The 22159-nt window shown below is 39.0% G+C and overlaps 2 protein-coding genes across 14 annotated transcripts in view; one reads left to right on the forward strand and one right to left on the reverse strand.

The window, feature by feature from the left end:
• LOC125764280 (uncharacterized) overlaps positions 1 to 22159 on the forward strand; it is a 153973-nt gene that overhangs the window by 70668 nt on the left and 61146 nt on the right. For 9 of the 13 annotated variants that reach the window (XM_049428350.1, XM_049428354.1, XM_049428346.1 and 6 more), the window contains one exon: positions 10939 to 10973. The exons of 2 other annotated variants lie outside the window; for them this stretch is intronic. The gene's annotated coding sequence lies outside the window, so the exon portion shown is untranslated. Of the gene's footprint in view, positions 1 to 10938; positions 11042 to 22159 lie in introns of all 13 variants that reach the window. 2 more of the 13 variants (XM_049428355.1, XM_049428345.1) reach the window with 1 other exon arrangement.
• On the reverse strand, positions 15960 to 20076 carry LOC125764346 (uncharacterized). Its single transcript, XM_049428507.1, has 2 exons — positions 17861 to 20076; positions 15960 to 17358 (listed from the first exon to the last, which is right to left on the reverse strand). Exons 1-2 carry the CDS (start codon positions 17940 to 17942, stop codon positions 16667 to 16669), a joined length of 774 nt encoding a protein of 257 aa, XP_049284464.1. The 5' UTR covers positions 17943 to 20076; the 3' UTR covers positions 15960 to 16666.

Raw genomic sequence — 22159 nt, forward strand, 5'->3', positions numbered from 1 at the left:
GCATATCGTGATATGTGTAGCAGATGCGAACCTTTCGGAAAGTAGTTTTTCGCAGCTGTTCACACACACACACAAGCTAAACAAACTCCTTCGGGACTAAAGTTTCACCGAATCGAACCCGTTCGTGGACGGAGCGCGGCGCAATATTCCTTTTCCGATAGTCGATTATCAGATTTCAAGGCGACGGAACAAACCGAACAGTACATTTACGCGCCTGACGCACGATGGGGCGAATGCACGAAATCTTTCCTTTTTTTTATGCTCACTTTCTCCCCATTTTCTTCCATTGGCGCTGAAAGAAAATGGAAATGGAGGAATCTCGTTGGAGCGCTGTGGGTCGTTTGTTGGCAAAGTTTAGGTTGTGCTCGGTTGAAAGGATTTATGAGAAAAGTTTATCTTGTACGCTTCCCTGCCCATTCCGGACACATTCTGGCAGATGCAAAACGGCGCGAGAAAGCCACGGTGGTCCTTTGCTTTTTGCTATAAGAAAGATTCTGTCGAAGCATGAATATGAGCATTGCAAAGAGGGTTCCCCTCTTTTACGTAGGGAAGTTCAACCAGTTGCGAAAGTGTTTGAACTATGCAAACCGACCCCCGCTTGACATGAGCCGAAGTTTTGCTGTTTAGCGTTCGCTTCCCAATGGGTTATGAGCTACCCAAAAAAAAAAAACGGTGATCCTTTCGGATAGAAAAACAGTTCGGTTTGCGTTTGGCTCAATTAGTGTGAAGAATTTTTGGTTTCTTTTTTTGTTTCATAAATAAGTCTTTCCCAATTTCGAAAAGGGTCCGGTTGTACCAATACATCAACATTCGAAAAGTTTTCTTTGATGGTTGAAATTAAATGGATTATGAAGTGAGCGTCGATCAATTACGTACAGTGTGGGTGGGATGATCGTGGCGCGGTATAGGCAGTGTCTTAAAATATTTCTTTTGCCAGGGTACGAACGTGTAAATTTATAGCAATTTTTTATGTACTTCTTTTTGGTTTTGTATGGTTTTGTAAATTTTTTTCTTGTCTAGCGACAAGCTTTATCTTCGTAGCTTAAGCAAGTTTGACTGATTACACGATAAGGAGTTGATTAAAAGTTTCCTGTATTCTATCAATTGCTGTATTCGACAGTAGCTGGGGTATGATGTAAACCTTTTTCGGACTTTTAGGCGATGTTTGCATAACACTTCGATTCATGTTTTTTTTATTATCAAAGTCTTTTCTAATAAAATCGTTTTGAAAAAAAAATCTACAGCAAAGGCAACAACGCTTGTTATAATTAATAGAAAAGTAACGTTTTTTTTAGATAAAATTGATTGAGGTATTTTATTTAAGATAATAAAATTCTCGATTATGCCATTTTGTCTGCAATTCAGCCATTGTTAAAATAATACTTTGTTAAACATTTAATGCAAAATAATTCCCTGTTTTTTCCGGTGCGGAAATTTGTCTGTGCTAGTTCCGGGAGCTCCATTGCTGTTTCAAATTTTACCAGTGAAAATGTACATTTCCCATCTGGTGCATCGGTACTGCAACGCGAAAATAGAAACAGTTTTAATAATCATGAACCACCAGGCGTCTCCATCGGCAGGATGCTCGATGCTGGAAAAATGGTGTATAGTTGCGATGGAGAGCGAACTTCAATGCGATCTGTGCAGCTGTGATGTGGTGTACTATTAACAAAGAATGCACAAACCATTTCGATGCTGCATCATAGTTCCACCCAGCCCGAATGAACGTACGAAAACTGTACTTGTATGGTGTGACAAAGCATATTTGGTCGAAATGTTTCACATATGAAATTTCTCACCTGGTGAGATAGTTTCGTGCATTACACACTGTACTGCTTTGCAGTGTGTCCTGGTCGCATTTGTGTGGGTTTTCATCACGGTTGTTAGTCCACGTGTCATTCCCACAAAAAGGGGATTTCATTGCACTGGAAACGTTTTCCTTGTTTAGTCGAACAGTACTTCTCAGGCACTTTTCTTCTGTTGCGAGAGTTTCGGGATTCTGCACCTATACCCGCACAGATCCAACCGGGCACGTGCTACCGAACTAGTTCTTGTTTCGTGAACCTTTTTAATTAAATTGTATATGAATCCAGTAGGAATGTATTTTTAGATCGTCTTTTTTTTCTTGTGCTGAAACACAAAGCAACGTCTTCCTGCACAAGAACGAACATGCGGGTTGAAAATAATTATGAAAATGGTTAATATTCATAAAAGGCCGTTTGTGTTGTTTAACGAGCGAAGGCAAACTACGGTGGGTGGATCGCTGTGGTAGCTTTGGACACCGCGAAATGGAAAGGTTAACTGGACCGGCAAAAGTCTTGCTAACGGACCATATTTACAATGCACGACGTATTGTGGGAATGATTTATTTTGTGTGAAACCTGAAGCCAACAGAAAACAAACGTAATATCTACACTCTTGCCAGTTATTTGTGAACTGTTGTTTTCGTTGATTGTTTTTTTTTGTTGTAGCAGGCAAGTTGACCTTTGGAAATGGATTTGTAGTTTATGCGAATAATTTTTATACAATTTTAAAGTTTAATTTAAAATCCGAAATTGAAAAATTCCAATCTTCTTAATTTGCATAAGTATTTTAGGAAAAAAATTAGTCATTGTGCGAAACATCAATTCATATTAATTTACTTTTTACATTTACTTTTTTATCAAATAAAAAAATCTACATTCTTTTTAAAAAATCAAACTATAAAAAACAAACTGATTTTATCTATAGAAGTGTACGAAAGCATTCAAACCATTTTTGCCCTTCCTCTCGAATCAGTTCAAGGATCCTTTCATGCAGTTAAGAGTCTTTACATGAGTATGTAATCACGTAATTGAACAAAATAATTTTCAAGACCAAGGCGAAAATCAAATACGGGTTTTAACAAGTATGGGAACTACTTCAGCATGTAAAAAAACGAAAAAGTTGTATTCGTTGAACATGGGAAAATGTTGTACTGTAAAACTTCAAACGATTCCTGCTTTTGTAGCTGTGTCATTGCTCGGAGGAGAGTTTTTTTTGGACAAAGGGTCAAAAGAACGAGAAAGAAACATAGAGTAAAGGGAAGGTTCGTTTTCTGTGTGCGCATACAATAGAGCAAGCGTTGAGATTTTTAGGTTGTACTTTGATTTCAATATTGCAATGAGAGCCCGAATTTCTTGTCCGTGGAATGTGCGCAAAGATGAAATGAGAAATTCAAACCAACAAAGCATTTGTGAAGACTTTAAATGAGAAATAGCATTGCAAATTAATGTTAACAAATTCAAAAAAAATGTGTTAAAAGAAATATTGTATAATTATAAAGGTCTTTTTACTTTCCACAATTTAGAAAATTCAATTTAAAATCAAATTTACAATTAAATAATTCACAAAGCAATACATCACAATAAAGAATGCTTGATGACGAAGCGACCCGCCCAAATGCCATTTGTTTGAATAAATAAAAGTCGTCATCATTACAAGTTCAAACGCAACCAAACCAAACGAGGAAAACAGAGTTGACTACCACGGAAACGGGCACATCGGTGAAATGTTAATTAAAGCTTCACTTCCCTGATTTTCTTTTCACACGAACCCGGTACGGAATGTGCTGTAGTGTTTGTTTAGATGATTTTCCATATTTTCACTTCCGCCCGTAGTATTTATTGTAAATTTTCCCGTCAAAAATCGCCAGTGTGTCAAACTTTCTTTTTTCCCCCTAACAGGAATCGTTAAGGTTCGAAATCCCTCTTCCCGGTGGCACTTTTCGTTTGATCCCTTGGTCGGAATTCTGGGAAAGCAATTTTCAAATTAGTTACCTGCCTGCCTTCTGGGATTTGTTCCAATGATAACGTTTCATTTTTTTCCCGATATGCTGATGAAATTTGTTAGACATATTTTTTTTCTCTTCATAATGGTAACTGCAGGTTCTTCGTCTTTTGATATTTCTGACTAGAATGGCAAATAATCGAAGGTACTAGATTTAATTATGCCGTTTCTTGCAGTGTTTCTGTGTTTTAAAGTCAAGTTTTTTTGGTTTTTTTATCATGTCCTTAGTTACTTAAAGTTTATTTAATATTATAGTCATATAAATTACAGTATGTTTTGTATTATAAAATCATTAGGAAAAGTAGTAAACTTATATATTCGACGCTCTATCGTTTTTTTGTAAATAGTTGATCCACTTCAATCCCTATTTAGAACGATATTACAATTCATATTTTTCTTATATTGTGCATTCGTTCCTAAACCCGATTTTAAATGACAGCTGTCATATTTCAATATAATCAAGCATCAAATCGAACATGGCAAAACAGCATGCCCATCACGGGCTCATTCTTGGTCAGTTTTCTAGGTTATGCAGACGTACGTGACGAATTAATCGATAATTTTTCCCATCCTAGATAGTCAACATGGTTTCCGTTTCCTGCACTCACACACATACGCTCATACATGGACACACCCTACCTTTCACCTTGGTGTTCGTTAGCGCTGGTGTACATGTGGGCCCAGAATATTTGTTCTCTGAAAGGTAATGGTTTGAAGGAAATGTTCCCTAGGCTGTAAAAACTGGTAGACAGAAACGAAAGGAACGAAATGCTCCTTGCTCGTGAAGGTAGTGCAAACGGTGCCATATCCAGAATGAGGCACAGAATGCTGCAGGACCTTCTTCGCGTCTTTGCTCTCCGGATGCAGTTATGCCTGCAAGTGATTGAGGAAGTGGTTGTGTGTCTACCTGACCACTCCCGTCTATCCACCTAGTCAAACCGGGTTTTACGATGCGACCAGCGTTCCAACATTAAATTCTAGAAGAGGAACCGAATGTCGTAGTGGTTATCATAGCATTGAATGTTTTTGGTTTGCGGGGGCGCTCGGCTGGTAATACTGGTGGTAGGCGAACAATTTCATCCCACGTAAGTTAGTTTACAAGAGACTCGAACTCGAATGCCCACCCATGAACGCTTACCGTTACCACCAGGTTGCCAGTGCGGTTGGCTGTAACCCCTTAAAGGGATCAGATTTCTGGTACACCGGGTGAAAGTTTTACCTCGAACGTGAGAATTGTGTTCTAACTCTTCCTGGTAATGTGGGTGTACCTGTCTACTAACACGTTGTACTGGTACTGAAACAACCGACACAAAATATGATGCCCGTCTTTCGTTGATTATCATTCAATGCCCGGCGGGCTAAAGCTTTAGCTTGAGCAAGAAATGGAACAAACTGTGCAAAAGCTTTCACAAATCTCGCATTCATATCGCAATCGAAAAAGATAACCTTTGACCTCGTACTGAACTGTTCCGGGTTGACATGAGCGTCGGTGAGATTTCTTGCCTCAGCATTCTTGTGGGACAAACAAAAAACGTTAACAACATTCGACGTGAGTAGTAGTAGTAGTAGTTTTTATTTATTGTTCGTGATAATAAGTATACAAGTACATTTTCAGATGTTTACACAGTGGGTTCGCTTTGGTGCTTTCCTCAATATAAGTGAATTTTTATATAGCTTTGCTGTTTGTATTCTATGTTGCTAGTTAGCATTGCCTTTAGGCGTTTGGAAAATGGAGTGGGAAAATTAACAAAACCCACCACAGGACAAGAAAAAAAAAAGAATTTTGTTTTTTTTATGTATAAAGAATGACGCCAGGTTACGAGAGAAGAGAAAAGCTAAACCTAATCTTAATTATCTAACAGTGAATGTCGTTGGAGAGGTAGAGGATAGGAAGGAAAGGAGTTGGGATTGGTAATACAATTATAGTTATGATCGGGAGAGTGATTCCACTAGTGTGGGGTTTAGGTTATTATTTGTTCGTGATAAGTAATTGGAGTTAAGTTTTGATATGAATATTTCAAGGGGTTCAATATTGCAAGTTCTGTGGATGTAATTAGTTCTATACCAAAAAGGAACATTCAAGAAAGTTTTCAAAAATCTATTTTGAATTCTTTGCATTTTTAATTTGTGTGTTTTAGCGCAGGAGTGCCAAACTGGGGATGCGTAGGTTATTATAGGCCTTATCAGGGAGGTGTACATGAGGATTTTATTTTTCAGACTTAATTTTGATGATCTGTTCCAGAAACAATACAGGCTTCTGAGTATTTTTTCACATTTGATAGTAAGGTTTTCAGTATGTTGTTTGAAGGTCAGGGATTTATCTAAAATGATACCTAGATACTTGACTTTGGTACACCATGGTATATTTACTCCATTCAATTTTAGGTTGGTATTAGGAATTTTACGTCGGCTAGTGAAACGGGTGAAAAAAATTGCTTCTGACTTGTTAGGGTTGATCTTCAATTTCCATCTGTTGCAGTATTTGTGGTAAATGAGTAAAGATTTGTTTAGTGTTTTAATTGCGGTTTTCGATAATCTACTGCAGGTGCCAATGGCCAGATCGTCGGCGTACTGATATTGGGTACAGTTTGTCATTTTAGGTATGTCAGCCGTAAAGATATTGAAAAGTATGGGTGAGAGTACACTCCCTTGTGGCACACCCGCAGGGGGAGTGTAGTTATTGGATTGCGTATTGTTGATATAAACAGCATTAGATCTATTGGATAGAAAACTCTTGATCAGATGGATTATATAATTTGAGTACCCATATTTGATTAATTTGTAAGTCAGACCATCATGCCAAATGGTATCAAACGCTTTTTCCATGTCCAATAGTACTAGGCTGGTGGACTTGTTATTGCGTCGATTAAAGATTATATCGCTTTTGAGCCTATGTAACTGATGTGTCGTGGAAAGGCCGGGTTGAAAACCAAACTGAGAGTTAGGTATGATATTACACATTTCAGAGTATGTTCTTAATCTTACTGCGATAATTTTTTCAAAAATTTTGCTGAAACAGTTTAATAGACTAATTGGTCTGTAGTTGCAAGCTTGATTCAAATCTTTACCGATTTTAGGGATTGGAACAACCTTAGCTTGTTTCCAACTGTTGGGAAAGTATCCTAGTTTTATGCAGCCATTAAAGATTAAGGTAATATATACAATAACATTTTTAGGAAGTTGTTTTATAGTTCGATAATTTATGCAATCGAGTCCTGAAGAAGATTTTGTCTTTGTTAATTTTATAATTTGAAATATTTCCTTAGGTTTGATCAAATCGGCTGGTATAATTTCGGGAGTTGGGTTTAAACGGAAAAATCTGTGTACTGCTGCCTTTACTTTGATATTTAAAGGGCTCTTATCGTGAAAGGTGGTACTGTGGGCTTTTTGAAAATGCGTTTTTATTGCTTCACATTTTTCTATAGGAGTTAAAAGTGTTTTGTTGTTATCTTTTAATGCTGGGATGCTTTTGGGCTGTTTTTTAATTATTTTTACGAATTTCCAAAGTTTGCTATTATTGTTATGTTGTGGGTTAAATGATTCTAAATTCTTAGACCATGCCGAATTTCGTAGTAGGCATAGCTTGGCTTCGATATCTTGTTTTAAGGATAGGTAGGTGTCTTTGTAATAGAGATTTAGTCTGTGTCTTTGCAATTTTTTTCTATATACATTTCTTAATTTTATCAAGGAGATAATTGATTGAGGAATGAAAATGTTGAAATCTCCCGGGGTGGAGAGCGGAACGGCTCGATTGTGTGATTGGTGAACGTGGTATGATAGTTCTTGGATCATATTATCGATTTGTGTTGGCTGTTCGATTTGGCTAAGGTCGGTTTCATTAGGATTAATATGACTTTTTAATTCAGATTTAAAAAGAGGCCAGTTGGCATTTTTATAATTGAATAATTGTTTTTTCGAAATTTTGATTAATTGGACATCTTTAAATTCGAATAGCACTGGCAGATGGTCTGAAGTTAGATCATGCATCGTTATTGGTTCCGAGAGATCTTGGTGGTTTGTTAAAACTAAGTCTAACGTGGAGGGATTGTTTTTAGGATTAGAAGGAATGTAGGTAGGGGAGTTGGGATGGTTGATAGAAAATTGTCCTATTTGTAGTTCGTCAAATAAGGTTTTTCCTGCTTGATTGTTAGAGGCACAGTTCCACAAATTGTGACGGGCATTGAAGTCCCCACAAATGAAAAACTTGTTCCTAAGGCTGGTTAATTGCTTAATATCGTGTTTGAATTTGTTCATATTGCCATTACCGCCGGGGTGATATGCTGCAACAAATGAAATTTGAGATCGACTAGTGTGTATATTAATGCCAATGGCTTCAATGATTTTAAGATTGAAAGATGGCAATAACGAATGTTTAAGGGTTTTTTTAATTAGAATTAAAATCCCACCCTTAGGGCCAGATGTTCTATCGAGACGATAAGTGTAATAATTAGCAACATTGAAGGCTAAGTCAGGTTTAAGAAAAGTTTCCGTCACTGCGACTACGTCAATACCATGGTGGTTAAGAAATCTTGTGAAATCTATTTTTTTGTTGGTTATGCTATTTGCATTCCAGTAGGCGACTTTAATGTTTGTAAACTGCTCCATTTATCGATAGCAATATCTTTGAACGATTGTAAAGATTACCTTGATTTGGTCCTCTTTGCTTTTACATCCACGCAGACTATGAAATGTGTCGGAGATGATTTGCACTAGTTCTTCTGAATTGAAAAGGTCAGTGCTGTTAGTTGCGTCGGCATATGAGAGAGGTGACTGACCATTTACTCGGGATGGATTAGTGTGCGTAGTAGGGAATGGGTTTTGACTACGGGAGGGAAGTGGAGGGAAATCACTGCTAGATAAATTTACCTGCCTTTGCGTAGTTGCGAACATTGTTCCGTTTTGAGTTTTGGGTTTTGTTTTTGTTAGCCGTTTAGGACAACCGCTATAATTGGCCGTATGGTTTCCATCGCAGTTTGCACATTTTAGTTTGTGCGTCGGGATCTTGTCTTCGCCAGCTTCTGCAGATAATGGACACGTGGAAGATTTGTGTTCCAAGGAACATTTAATGCACAACGGCGCTCTATAACAGTTTTCAGCACCATGTCCGAATCTTTGGCAATTTTTGCATTGCATAGGACCAGGTTGCCCGGAGAAGTAACGCCAAGTGACCATTTGGTGGTTTAGAGCTTTGATTGTTTTTAATATACTCATGTCTACTGAGCCTTTGGTGAAGTGCAACAGGTACAATGCCTGCTGGTCAAAGCGCTGCTGCCTGATGGGTAGTTTTTTTATAGCCACCGGGTTGATTTTTTCCTGTTGTAAAAGTTCTTTAAGCTCTTCAGTTGGCATGTCGATTAGGCCGTTTAAGACGATTTTGGTCGTTTTGTCCTCGTGTAGTTGGTATGAGTGGAACTCCGTGTTTGTCGATTTCAGCATTTGACAAACGGCCTTAAAATCAGCTGTGGTTGTGGTGCGGACTATAATACCTTTGTAGGTAGTCGCTGTCGTATAGCGCATGACACCAGATGCCATGACCTTCTTATGGATGTCCAGAACATTAGAACTGGCGACCGTTATTGGTGGTGGTGCGTGCTCTGGCTTGACGTTGCCAGATGGTTTAGGAGTTGTGTGCGTGATCTCGATCTCGTTGTCCTCTAGCGATAGTAGAGGTGCGTATGGATTAGCTGCACACTGTTGTGCTATGTTTGGCAGTATTCTGCGTTTCGGCCTGGTAGCAGTTCCCATGGGGATCGGCCGCTTTTTGTTTTTCTGGGAGCTATGACCCATCGTGGGTACGCTCGTTATTATTTGCAATCACTTTTTTATTTGTCTGTTTTTAGCACTTTCGTAGCCTCGATTAACGTCTGCACGCAGCGGAGGTTGGATAGCGACTAACATTCGACGTGAAAAAAAGAACTTCTCTTGACATTGCTAACGATTAGGAAAAGATGTGAAAAAAGGCACAAGAAAAGCAAAACGTACGAGCACACACATAAATTAGCTTTTTTAAAACTTTCGGTGAATAAAATTGCTTTTTGTTGCATACTATTTTGAACTAGATAAAATAATTTACTGTACAAATGTTCGTACAAAACTGTACAAAATGACCCACAAAAAGCGTAGTGAAATGTATGTTATAAAATTTCATTTTAGAGCCTCATTTATAATATTTAACATCACATTAAATAGGACAAACAGCTTTAAATTAAAATCTAACATTTGCATTAATGTAATTTAAAGGAAACATTTTTCTATGTTATCCCTTTTCCCTCTCTCGATGGCATTCAATGAACGAACCACAGAAAGACAAATAACGATTGTTAACAGCCTAGCAGCGCAAGAACGTGAAAAAAGTGATAGCAAAAACCTCAACGCAAAATGCAATCCTGAGTCTGCTGCCACAAAACAGGAACAAAATCCGAAAGACAAACTCCTGACTCACGCTCCATGAAATGGAATGTCTTCGTTTATTTAACACATTTGCAGGATTACCGAGGAAATTTTTCATTTGTTTTAGGTTTTTCTTTTGAGATTCTGATTACTTTGTACGTTTTTTTTCTTGGTATTATTTTCTGTTCCTTTCGTCTTGGTGTGATGTGATGAATTTTCCGGGTAGAAGGTTACGTTGAAATTTCCATTGTTTGTACGGCCGGAAAGTCTACGCTTTGTGTACGGGAGATGTTTTCCTTCCTCTTGCAAAAAGCATTTGGATTTCTTTTTAAAAAACCTTTAAGTGAAGCCGATGGATGTTTTGTTTGGTTTGGATTTATAAGTTTATTTGTCAACCTAAGTTTTGAACGTTTTTCGAGCCAAAAAATGAAGGAAAATAAAATCTAAAACAAGTGTTAGAACGCCTTTAATAATGCTTTACTTTTACGTTTAAAGTGTAGAAATTTAATTCCAATAATAAAAAAAAACCCTTTCTTTTCTATTTACTTCTGTTCTGTCTATAAAATGTTTGTGTCATTGTCTCGTTACATCTGTCTGCTTAGAACCATATTTAAACAACTAAAAGTGCTTAACCTGTCTGTCCCTTGTTTTGGGTGTAAATATTTCTCTTCATTAACATCGTCAATTTGTTGCACGGGAAATTGTTTAATTATTTGCTCTCTTGCGTACTTTCGCTTACAGCCTGAACGGACCTACTCGGGCGACCATCGTTAATGGTGAGTAACAAAAACGGAAGAAACGCTGTCCAAAAAAACCTTTACACAACAGAAGGAATGAAATAACTGTAAGTAACAGCAATGGATGACATGCTAAATGAAGTGCGTTTAAATATTGACGATGGGGAAGGACACGGACATCTTCTTGAGTGTCATCGAAAAGCACAACCCAGGGTACAGCAAAACAAGAAGTGGATCCATGTAGAAAGAGACTATTTTTTAGATTCTCATTTTTTCCTGTAGTTGCTCTGTTTCGTCCGTTTTTTTTGTTGAATCGCTGTGGCTCGCCACTCCGGAAGTTGGGTTGGACCTTATTCAATTTCTCACACTTAACATGGCGCCTGGCCGGCATTCTCGGCCGTTGCCGTAGTAGAAGGATTATCTGGGGAACAATTTACAGGTAAATGAATTAAATTAAGCTGAAGGTAAAGAGAAAATTAATTAAACAAAGCCTTCCAAAGCTTCAAACGTTTGATGTTGCTGTAAGTGCTGACATTGGTTGCCGTTGTAAAGGTGAGGGAAAAATTGTGAGGGAAACAATCAAAAGCGGGGGACATAAGAAGCTAGCACTAGTGGTGAAAATTAATGAGATTAAGATCCATCACCGGATCCGGTCAGTATTGGTCGGTAATGTACATACTGTTAAGTTTGAACACGCTCAGTTTTGGACAAAAGTCTCGAATAATAAAAATGGATTGTACATGATGAATCTAACATTATGTAAAAGGCATTATGCTACTCAATATTGTGTATTGTAAGGTTCTTATACGAAGCCTTTTACTCTCACTGTTGTTAGCAAAAAAATAACAATAAGGAATGAAGCTTTTCTCTTAATTTCAGTTAACGTGTTGAGTGAATTTTTTTTTCATAAAATATCTTTTGTTTTATAATTTCGTCAAATAGGGTGTAAATTTTTTTCCGCTACTTGTTGTTATATTGTTTATCTATGATGGATAGATCTGTCGGATAGTTCTACATGTCTTTTAAATATATTGTCTAGGCCGATTCCTTTTTTGTTTTACTTGCGTGTATATTGTTAGTGTCAATATTTCAATTTTTAATTAGAATATTGCTAATATAAAAGATTATTTTTTGTGATTTGTATTTAAAAAAGGAAAAAGTTACAAAGTCGCACACAGGAATTTAACGGGAGCAACCAACTTTATTTTAAACCTTCTCGTTCCTCCTCTGCTTCGCTAATGATCCCCTTATACCCTGTCGGAGTTCTTTCTGCGCTCCTTCGATACAGGGTGATCCTGTGGTCTTCCCCAATTAACATTTTTCGTTTTTACATATATATATATTATTAACAAAAAATTATTCTAATTGCGGTCTTATTGTAAAATGGAGTTTAATCTGGATTAACCACTACGAGCATTAATGTAAAAATCTGTTCAGTATAATAATAAATATAATATAATGTTTTCCTGCTTTAATGCGTTATTTAATGCAATGGTACATAATAATTATTATTGCAATCGTTAAAGCATTTCAATGTATTCAAAGCTTATGTTCATAATTGCGTTTAAAATACAGGGTTTCGAATCATATAAGGGAACAGTTCAATCGGTATGGAGAAAGATGCAACCGCTCAGGGGATGTTTGCAACGCTTTGGTGGAACTTTTCACTCGCTTAGGAGAATTTTGCAAGCATATAGGGGAATGTGTCAAGCAGTTAGGGGAGCCGTGCAATCATAGTAGGGAATTTTGCAACCGCTGAGGAGAGCAATCTGTCAACCTCCAAAATGTCATCTTTGGTCGTCCGTTGTTTGTTTACATTGAGCAGCTGCATTACGAAAAAATGAACATAAATTTACACAAAATATCAATTTAAAATAAGCTTAATAAAATAAACTGCTTTCGCAAACGTTTTGATTACGGATAATTGCTCAATATAAACAAACAACGGACGACCAAAGATGACATTTTGGAGGTTGACAGATTGCTCTCCTCAGCGGTTGCAAAATTCCCTACTATGATTGCACGGCTCCCCTAACTGCTTGACACATTCCCCTATATGCTTGCAAAATTCTCCTAAGCGAGTGAAAAGTTCCACCAAAGCGTTGCAAACATCCCCTGAGCGGTTGAATCTTTCTCCATACTGTTGAACTGTTCCCTTATATGATTCGAAACCCTGTAAAACGTAAAACACTCATTTTAAATATAAAGGACTTTCAGTATTTGGTAGTGAAGTAAAATAAAATATACAAATAAAAATATAAAATGAAAGTAAAATAAAAATATACAAAAAAATACACGAACTGTATTGTGTTCGTTTTCGTAGGAAAAAATAACAAGGAATTTATGCAGAAACATTGTTTTTTTTTCGTTAGTGAAAATCGGAAGATGTAATTGTGTGAGCGAACGTTCGATTGTTATCGATTTCCCTGTTTTCCTTTGTGCCCTCCCTGAGCAGATGTTCAGCAATTGGCCCACGTACTTTAGTCTCTCATGTACTGTGATATGCACTGGTGTATTGTTGTTGTGCTCTTTGAGGATGTACAAATTAATTCGTAAATATTGCAACTTTTTTTTGTTATGTCTATGATGAGAAAACGATAAAAATACCCGGAAGGCTATTGATAGCAGAACGAGGATCAATGGAGACGCCTGGTCGTTGTTGGTTTTTTTTTAGTTGTCGATGTAAAACTTCGACGGAAAGGCAACAAAGAAAAATGCATTTTAAGTGTAGATTTAATCCTGCACATTATTCTGAAAACGGAGCAGAAATCGTTTTGTGCCAATAAGAATAATCGATATAATACGATACGGCAGCGGGTTTGACGCTGATTAACATCGGTACCTTATGCGCTTGACGCTCGTTGACCGATATATACCATCCTAGTGATCCTATTAGAATGCAGCACAATATAAGAATATACGATTACGTACGTGAGTCGGTATAAGATACGTGCATTATGCATTAAAGTCCATGACTTTTAGCATCTGTTTTCCATCGAACGGTAGAGTAATCCTTTCGGCTTGTTACTGCAGCTGGAAACTAGGTTATGTCCTAGCCCTAGTATGTCAGACTTACACGATCCTTCCATTAATAAGTGCTGCCAAGTGCATACTCTGCTATGAGCCTTTTACTGTAGGAAGCATCCATTTTTTTCTTCCCCGCCCTCTTTCGTGACGGAGGAGAACGATTGTGAGTGTGTTCCTGGTTCACTGCTGGACACGAGATGATGGTGCAGTTTATATATTTCAATGCACCATCATTGCAGAACTCGGGCAATATCAGCTAATAAGAGCATACAATATCGCTCAAGGATGCGAAACGGGGTCAGATCGATATGATCGTATTGTTCGCCATTCAAATGTATATTCATCCATGCTTAATTCCATACAGCCCGGGCCGTATAGCAAGAGGCCTCTATCGGATGAAATTTATACTATTTTGTAATATATTTTTAATTTAATTGCATGTTAATGGTTTTATGCGAATTACATTAAACACCTGGCAGATTTAATTGATTTTCACATACCATTTTCACAACTTGAGCCACAAATCAAAAGAACTCTACCCATTGGAATATATGTACACTCTTTTGTAATAATTTTTAAATTTAATTGCACGGTAATAGTTTTATGAGAATTATATTAAACACTTGGTGAATTTGTATTGATTTTTTTAATAAATCACTAATAGTTTTATGAAGCAACAATCCATACATTGTATGTACGAATGTAATTTTTTTTATGTGTAGTGGAGCGTCGATTATCCAGGCACGTTGTAACTCCATGTTGGCCGGATAACCGAGTAACACTGATAAAAGTTTCACACGGTTTGGTTGACAGATATGTGCTTATATAATACAGTTCAATATTTGCTCTTATTTACTCTGGCCGCATACGATATGAAGCTGTCATTTCAGAAGCTGCACGGATAAGAAGACAACCAGATAAAAAGTACCCGTATAATCGGCGGACGACTTTATCTTCTGTTTAACCTGAATTAATTTGACAAATACTACACTTGTCGATATTATCGTATACGTCGGTATACTTGTCAGTTGTTCGTTCCTGAATGGTTGTGATTTCGAAATTTTACATCAAACCCAATTTCGATAGTGAAAATCGATTGTTTCTTTTTCATTCCAATAGTTATCTTTTGAACTCTCAATCTCGAATAATCCATTTCAAATGGATTGATCTCCGTTATCGTTATCGAGATTGAGCACAAAACGGTACAATGACATAAGCGCTGTACGATCCAATCCCCACGCTGGCGAAGTGTTGCAGTTTGCAGCATCAGTTGGAATCTGTTGGAAGAAAATTTTCCAATCCATGTTCCGCAGCTGACATGATTGATGGCAAAGTTTGGATTGAGAATGCGTTTCGCTGTTCGAAAAGCGATCGATAGATGAACCCAACCAACCGTACATTGTACTCGTCCATCTTATCTTCACCCCATCATCCTACATCGTTACATCGTACCAGAGGCCAATGCGCGCTGCAAAACAGCGTAATATGAAATGCCTGAATTTTCCCATAAATCCAGGGATTGTTTTTCACGATTCGTTCTCTTTCCCCTTTGCTTCGTCGTTCCATCGTTCATCTGCTGGTTTTGCTTATCCATCGCAAAAGCTTATGATTAACTTATGGATGTTAAATCGTTGTTTTGGCTTGATCGTTTCGCGCCCGGTTTCGTGGCAGGATTTTGCCAGGTGAAGGGTAAAAAGTTTTTGCCCTGTCTCAGTGCTGTAAAACGAAGAAACGCTTCGAAAGGAAGGAACCGCCGTATCTATCGGTTCATGTCACATCCGTCGACGTCGACGGTAACGGTTATGCTGCTGCAACCGTCCGGGAGATAATCATTGAAGTTTGCGTTTGAAAAGAAGAAGGTATGGGTGGACTGGAGTATGGTAAAGAAAATCGTACAAACTCACACGCGAAAGGCAGCGCAGACACATCCACATGCGATGATGAACAGTGTAAGAACAAAGATTTAGATGTGTCGTAAAAGTGATTTATGCTTGCATTTTCTCCCCCCCCAAATTTTTGGGGAGGAAAACTTTTTATTCTCTTTTTTGTCGTTTTTCTTTTTGCTTTCCATTCTGGAGAAAGCTTTTGCAAAAGTAGGGTTTTGTGCGTCGCGTGAGGAAATCCTTTTTCCGGCACATTTCTACATGAAGTGATTATGGAACGGTTCAGGCATATGCGAGCTTATTGAAAGCAGAACCGGCGGGATGGATGGGATTTTCAGCAATCTGGTTAATATTTAAGCATGATTAGGACGGTTCAGACAACTTTCTAACGCCACCAGTATTAAACGATAGGCAAGAAGTGTTTGAATTCGGGTCGGATTACTACCTTCCATAGAGGCATGCGACTGGAACGAATACAATTTTGTGCTTTACATGTTTGATAACTCCTCCTTCTGAAGGTACAATCATCATTATCCGTCCACTTTGGTCTTTGGCCTACCGTAGAGCCGTACAGATTGGAATACAAATGTTGCTTCGATACCGAATCAATCCCCTAAAGCTTTTCCCGCGTTTGTTTTGTTTTGTTTGTTCATCCGTTTTGGTTTGCGTGGAAAAATATGCTCAATAAACCCGAACGCCGTGTTGGTGGTGTGTTGCCAAGTTGTTTCACCACCAATCATTACACCGATGGTGGGTTTGACCGTAGCAACCGAATTATTCCCGCGGTCAAAACCAACTTCTTGTTCGTGTACCGTCGCAGGGTTAGTAATGAAATCCCTCCAGCCACGGTAAGGCATTGACATCTTGGTTTAGCTCGATGGGTTCACGTTCGTCGTAATATGTGTTTCCTTCCGTTGTGCCATCGTCCTCATCCTCCACTCCATTGTCCGTAGGACTTTCTGGTGGTAGAAGAGTCGTAACAGTCGTTACGGACGGTCCCATTACGTCGTGTATGATGTTAACCGGACATTCGATCAGCTGTACCAGCAGGTTGATGATGTTCTTGTAGATACGCTCGTTTAGCTCCATCTGACGCTCGGTGTCACGGTCGACCCAGCCACTCGGAAGTACTGCATTCTTCGATTTCGATTGAAGCACCGTTCGCATGTTCCGGTAGTGCTGATCAACGGGACCGAAGCTTTGCAACTTACGTTCGACGGCGGCCCGAAACCTTTGTGCCTCTTGTAATAGTTCGTTGCGTGCGTTGCGCTTACGGGCAGGATCCGCCGTTGCTCGGCGCGCTGTACGTTGAAAGGCATCAAAATGGTGCTGCAGCTGAGTGGCTCTTGCTTGTAAGGGCCGTAGATTGGCACGGCTGTGTTGTAGCTGCTCGTACAATGCACGGTTCAATCCGTCCAGCTTCGCTTTGGAGTCGATAGTGTGTAGCATCGATTTTGTTTGAAGCTGGTCGATGCGTGCCTTTGATTCTCGCTGCCGTAAATCGGGCGTAGTTGCTGGTGAAAAGATAGTTGAAGTTTTTGTTATGGGAAATTGTTTAAATTTTGAATTGGATACACGTGAGAAGGATTATGTAATATTAAGTTAAGAATGATTTTTACTTAACACTAGAACTACAAAGTTTTTTAAGCATTTTTCGTTTTTGGTTAATTATTTAACAATTTCGAAGAGTTGCATTATATTTTATTGTATATGGGTGATCTTACTATACAATATATATGTAAAATTCATGTTTCAACTATCTTAAGATTGTTTAACCCCAAAAATTAATTTGATGAAAATGAAGCGTTCCAGTCAAAATGACTGGTCCGGTAGTTCAAGTGTACTCTAGAATAAATTTATGGAGCGACATTGCTCAACTGTTAAAAAGATTTTTTTTTATATGGCCAACAAGGCCGTGATAATTTTCTTTTGTTTCGGAAAGGAAACATCTACTCTGTTTCAAGGATTCCCATGTCTATTTGCCAAAGTGTACAAATACTCGTGAGGAATACTTACGCTGGCACAGGAAAAATTGCAACTCCAACGTAATCAGCACTGTTCCTACTATAATTAACCGATGACCTTTAAGTGAATGCATTTCTGAATCTTTCCTATTCGACGCTTTCACAACACAATTTGCAGAAGTTTCCAATTGCACGTTTCGTTAAGCAAACTGTTCACACTGGAACTGTGTGTATCGAGACAAAGTTGGTTGTTTATATATCGTCTCCGGGATATGCTGTATCCCAACTCAAACCAGCCGTAAAATGTATCCAAAGCTCAACAAAGCTGTGCATAATGTGTTTCCTTTTAATATGTTTTTTTTTTCATTTACAGCGGAATGCAACGTTCTAGTCGGTTAACGATAGTCATTTGGTTAGTCGCACAGCAATTGATAGCCTTTTCCCAGTCGCCAAACGTAGAACAACGGTGCTCGGTTAGTTTAAATGGTAAATGCAACTGTCCAATCAGGGTGCTGTTGCGTTAAAATGCAATTTAGTTCGTTATTTTCGCTATCCATTAGCGTCGAATGTGTTTTGGTTGGTTGGGTCCAAACTATTGACTTTTCTTTCCGACGCTAACCGAACATGGAAAAGTGCATCACTGTTTACCTAAGTGTTTGTGTGTGCTAATAGGCTTACGACGTTTGGAAATGTTGGTTTAAAAAAACATTAATTAAAACGATGGTTTTAGATTGTTTTGTTTCTATAACACGCCGGAACGGTGAACTCATGCAGTTAAATTGGGTTAGAAACTGGACACAAAGTAGCAAAGCAGTTTCCCATCCTAAAAGTGATTAATGTTAGCTTCTGTATTTGGACATTCGCAATTACCATGGTGATTAGGTATATCGATGCAATATTTCGAAATGACACAGACGCTTCTCCCTGTTAGTGCCGCCGTGGACGCCATGCAAAAATTAAAATCACTCCACCCATTGCAAACGGGCTCCCGCCATTGCAAATGAGAGTTCGGAAAACGGGATTGGTATTTTGTAATTAAAATTTTATCACTTCAAACAGCGAACACGGTTTCGGTGCATCGACGAATTGAAGCTTTCAAACACATTTCGCCAACCAATGTGGAAGCTTTTCCGCTACGTTGCATATGGAAAATTTGATGTTTCGGAAAATTATTTTCCATTCATGCTCAGCAACACGAACCATACATTGGCCAATGCATGTGCTATGTGCTTAATTAGTGTGTGCCCTGCGGTGGTTTTTCCGTAGTTAAATAAGAAGATACATTTGAACATTTTTTTTCGTGTGTGTATGGGAATCAGACGGGGAAAAGTTTTCATAGCGTGTGCATAAAACAGAGCCTTTTTCTCCATGAATTCAACTATTCCGAATGAAACGAAAACAATGAAACGGTATCATGTTATAAGTTATATTATTCTCGTATGTTTGATTTCGGAAGACAAAAGCTCAGATGAACCTTTCTCCTTTTTCGTATGTTATACGCTTTTTTTTAAGACATACAGTAACTCACAGTGAACATTCTTTTATAGCTTATTATTTGACCACGAACAATTCTAGGAAGGAATGTAATATACCGCCGCATCCTTTACGCTTAAATCCATATGCTGCAAGGAATTTTCCGATGCAACAACCAACTACACTCCAACCCTGTGAGGCGCTGTGCGATTCGAGCGAAATTGGCAGATGAAACCTTTCCGATCGATCCGTTTCGAGCGGCATTAATCCCACCCATTGGTTGATTGATGAATAATAGATCGGACCTATCGGAGTGGGAATTCATCGTTTCCAACCCCGAAGTTTGTTATTATTATGAACGGTTAGGGTCCGGTGAGAGTTTGTGGTATGGGCTCATCGTCCGTTTGTCGGATGTCAGCTTATGCGGGTATCGCTCACACGGCCACCAGCAGAGCAGAAAACTGTTTTCACTTTGAAGGCCAAAAAGGGCAGTATCAATAAGCATAATCAATCATAAAAGGTATTACCTAATCAATTAGAATTGGTCAACTGTCGATGTTGCTGATGTTTTCCTTTTAAGTTATGGTTTTTTAAACTGGATGGTTCGTTGCTGTTTGATTTGCGTGCTAATGTTATGGATGCAATTTAGTTTGGTGTTTGTTTTATGTATGTCTGGGAATTTTTTTATTGGGTTATTTATTGGACAGCAAAGTACAGAAGGATGATTTACGATGGGATAATTAAATCATTACTAACTGCACGTTTATTTGAAGCGAATTCATTGCCACGATCGTGAATGTTACTATACATTCTCGTCTTATTCTTGGCCTGCTCATGGTCGAGCACGTTATGAAGACATGGCCAGGTAGCCAATCCGTTTCCAAGAAACTCGGACTAAGGCGGCAGTCTTCCATCCACGGCTGCATCCGATCTCCGACAGGTTCGACTACACCAGCCAACGAGCTCGCTGTGCTCCTCTCCGCCTAGTGCTGAACGGATCGCTGACGAGCACCTTCCTGGTTGAGCATGAGTCCGACATGCGTCGCCAAACTGCTCAGTTAGCTCGTGGTTCAATCTCCTTCTCCACATGCCCTGCTCGTACACACCGCCAACGGTGGCGTTCAAAAACTGTGAGTGCATTGGCGTCCTCCATTAGTAAAGTCCAGGACTCGTAGCCGTAGAGGACTACCGGACATATCAGTGTGCGATATATCGTGCTTGAGTCTTCTGGATCGCAGGAGTTTGTGGAGGCCGTAGTAGGCCCGATTTCCCTGAACGAAGTTGTCTGAAGCTACAATCGTTCCAAGGTAGTAGAACTCCTCTACCATCTCGCCGTCAACTCCGAGTTCCTTCTTTTCGTGTTAGACCACGGTTAGAGCCTCCGACAAGCAGGTACTTTGTCTTCATCGCATTGATCCTCAATCCAGTCCTATCGGCGTTTTAGTCAGATGGCTGTCCAATGATGTCTATGTCATCCGCGAAGACGAGAATTTCGAGAGAACGGGTGAAAATCGTGCCTTTCATGTCGAAGCCCGCGCTTCGCATGACACCTTCCAGAGCGATGTTAAACTGCAAACAGGAGAGTCCGTCGCCTTGTCTCAGACCATGGTGAGATTCAAACGATTCCGACAGCATGTTCGATACTCTCACCTTGCCATAGTCTCACTCGCACCCCATCCATAGTGGCCTTCAACAGCCGTACGAGCTTCCCTGAGAATTGGTTCGATCCGATCTATGGTATCGTAAGCCGCCTTAAAGTCAGTGAACAGGTGGTGCGTTGGGATCTGATGCTCTCGGCACATCTGGAGGATCTGCCGTAGAGTATAGAGTTGGTCGGTGATCGATTTGCCTCCAACAAATCAAGGTTGATAACTACTGACTAAGTCTGTGGCAAGAGGCGCAAGTCTTCCCAAGAGCCTGTCGCGAATTTACAAACGGTCAGGAAGTTTGTACTCCTTAACATCGTTTCAGGTGTATTAAGGTATGATGCATTGAAATTGCCTAATTTACATTGCCAAAGTTGAAAATATTTTATTCCTCTCTTGTTGCCTATAACTTATTGCATTTTTTCGTAAACTATTTCTATGCATAAAATATATTTTCATAACTCAAAGAAACATTTGCTATAAAACAAATTTTCGCTCAAAACAAAGTTGGAAACTTTATGTTTTACAGTATTTTTGTCCGTACCTTAACTTCAGCCGTGGGAAGGATTTTGTATTTTACTCAAGTAGCACCCAAAACAGGTCCCACTTCTAAAAGTACTCCGGTAGAAAAACATACTTTACCATCGGAGCGATTAAAACTGCACACTTTATTCGCTATTTTTTTTTTCTTCGTTTTGCTGCTCTAATCGGTAACAAAATGAGTGCAGCAAGTAATCCGCTTACGTGAAAAGCAACACACAGCGGGACGGTGCACGCAAAATAACCTCGTTCGAACCAAGCGGCTCGAAGATTTATTCAAGATTATCCCGCCCACCGTGTACTGTGCAATTACAAGCGAACTCATTAGTGTGGTGCTTGGTATGGCCGATACTCGAGAAGGCAGGTAATCAATGGTGCTTAATTGATTCGTTTCATTACGCTTTGAGGAAGCGGCACTTGAGACACACCAGCAGCCCGAAACAGTCCTACTGTGAGGATAAGAAGTCACTCTCTTACTGCTAATGTTGCTGTGTTTCGAGTGAACTTTATGCTTCTGAATCTAAGAGCTCGTACGAATCTTCTACACGCAAATCCTTCGTTTGGCGTGGATTCGTTTCGCAGCTTGGCATTACGAACGTTTAGAAACTACTTTCCGATGGAAACTAATGCAACACACTAGTGCAGATAGGTGCAGATGGACACAAAAGAATAGAAACTGCAATTAGACAGTT

The sequence above is a fragment of the Anopheles funestus genome, chromosome 2RL, assembly GCF_943734845.2.
Source record: "Anopheles funestus chromosome 2RL, idAnoFuneDA-416_04, whole genome shotgun sequence".
NCBI lineage: Eukaryota > Metazoa > Arthropoda > Insecta > Diptera > Culicidae > Anopheles > Anopheles funestus.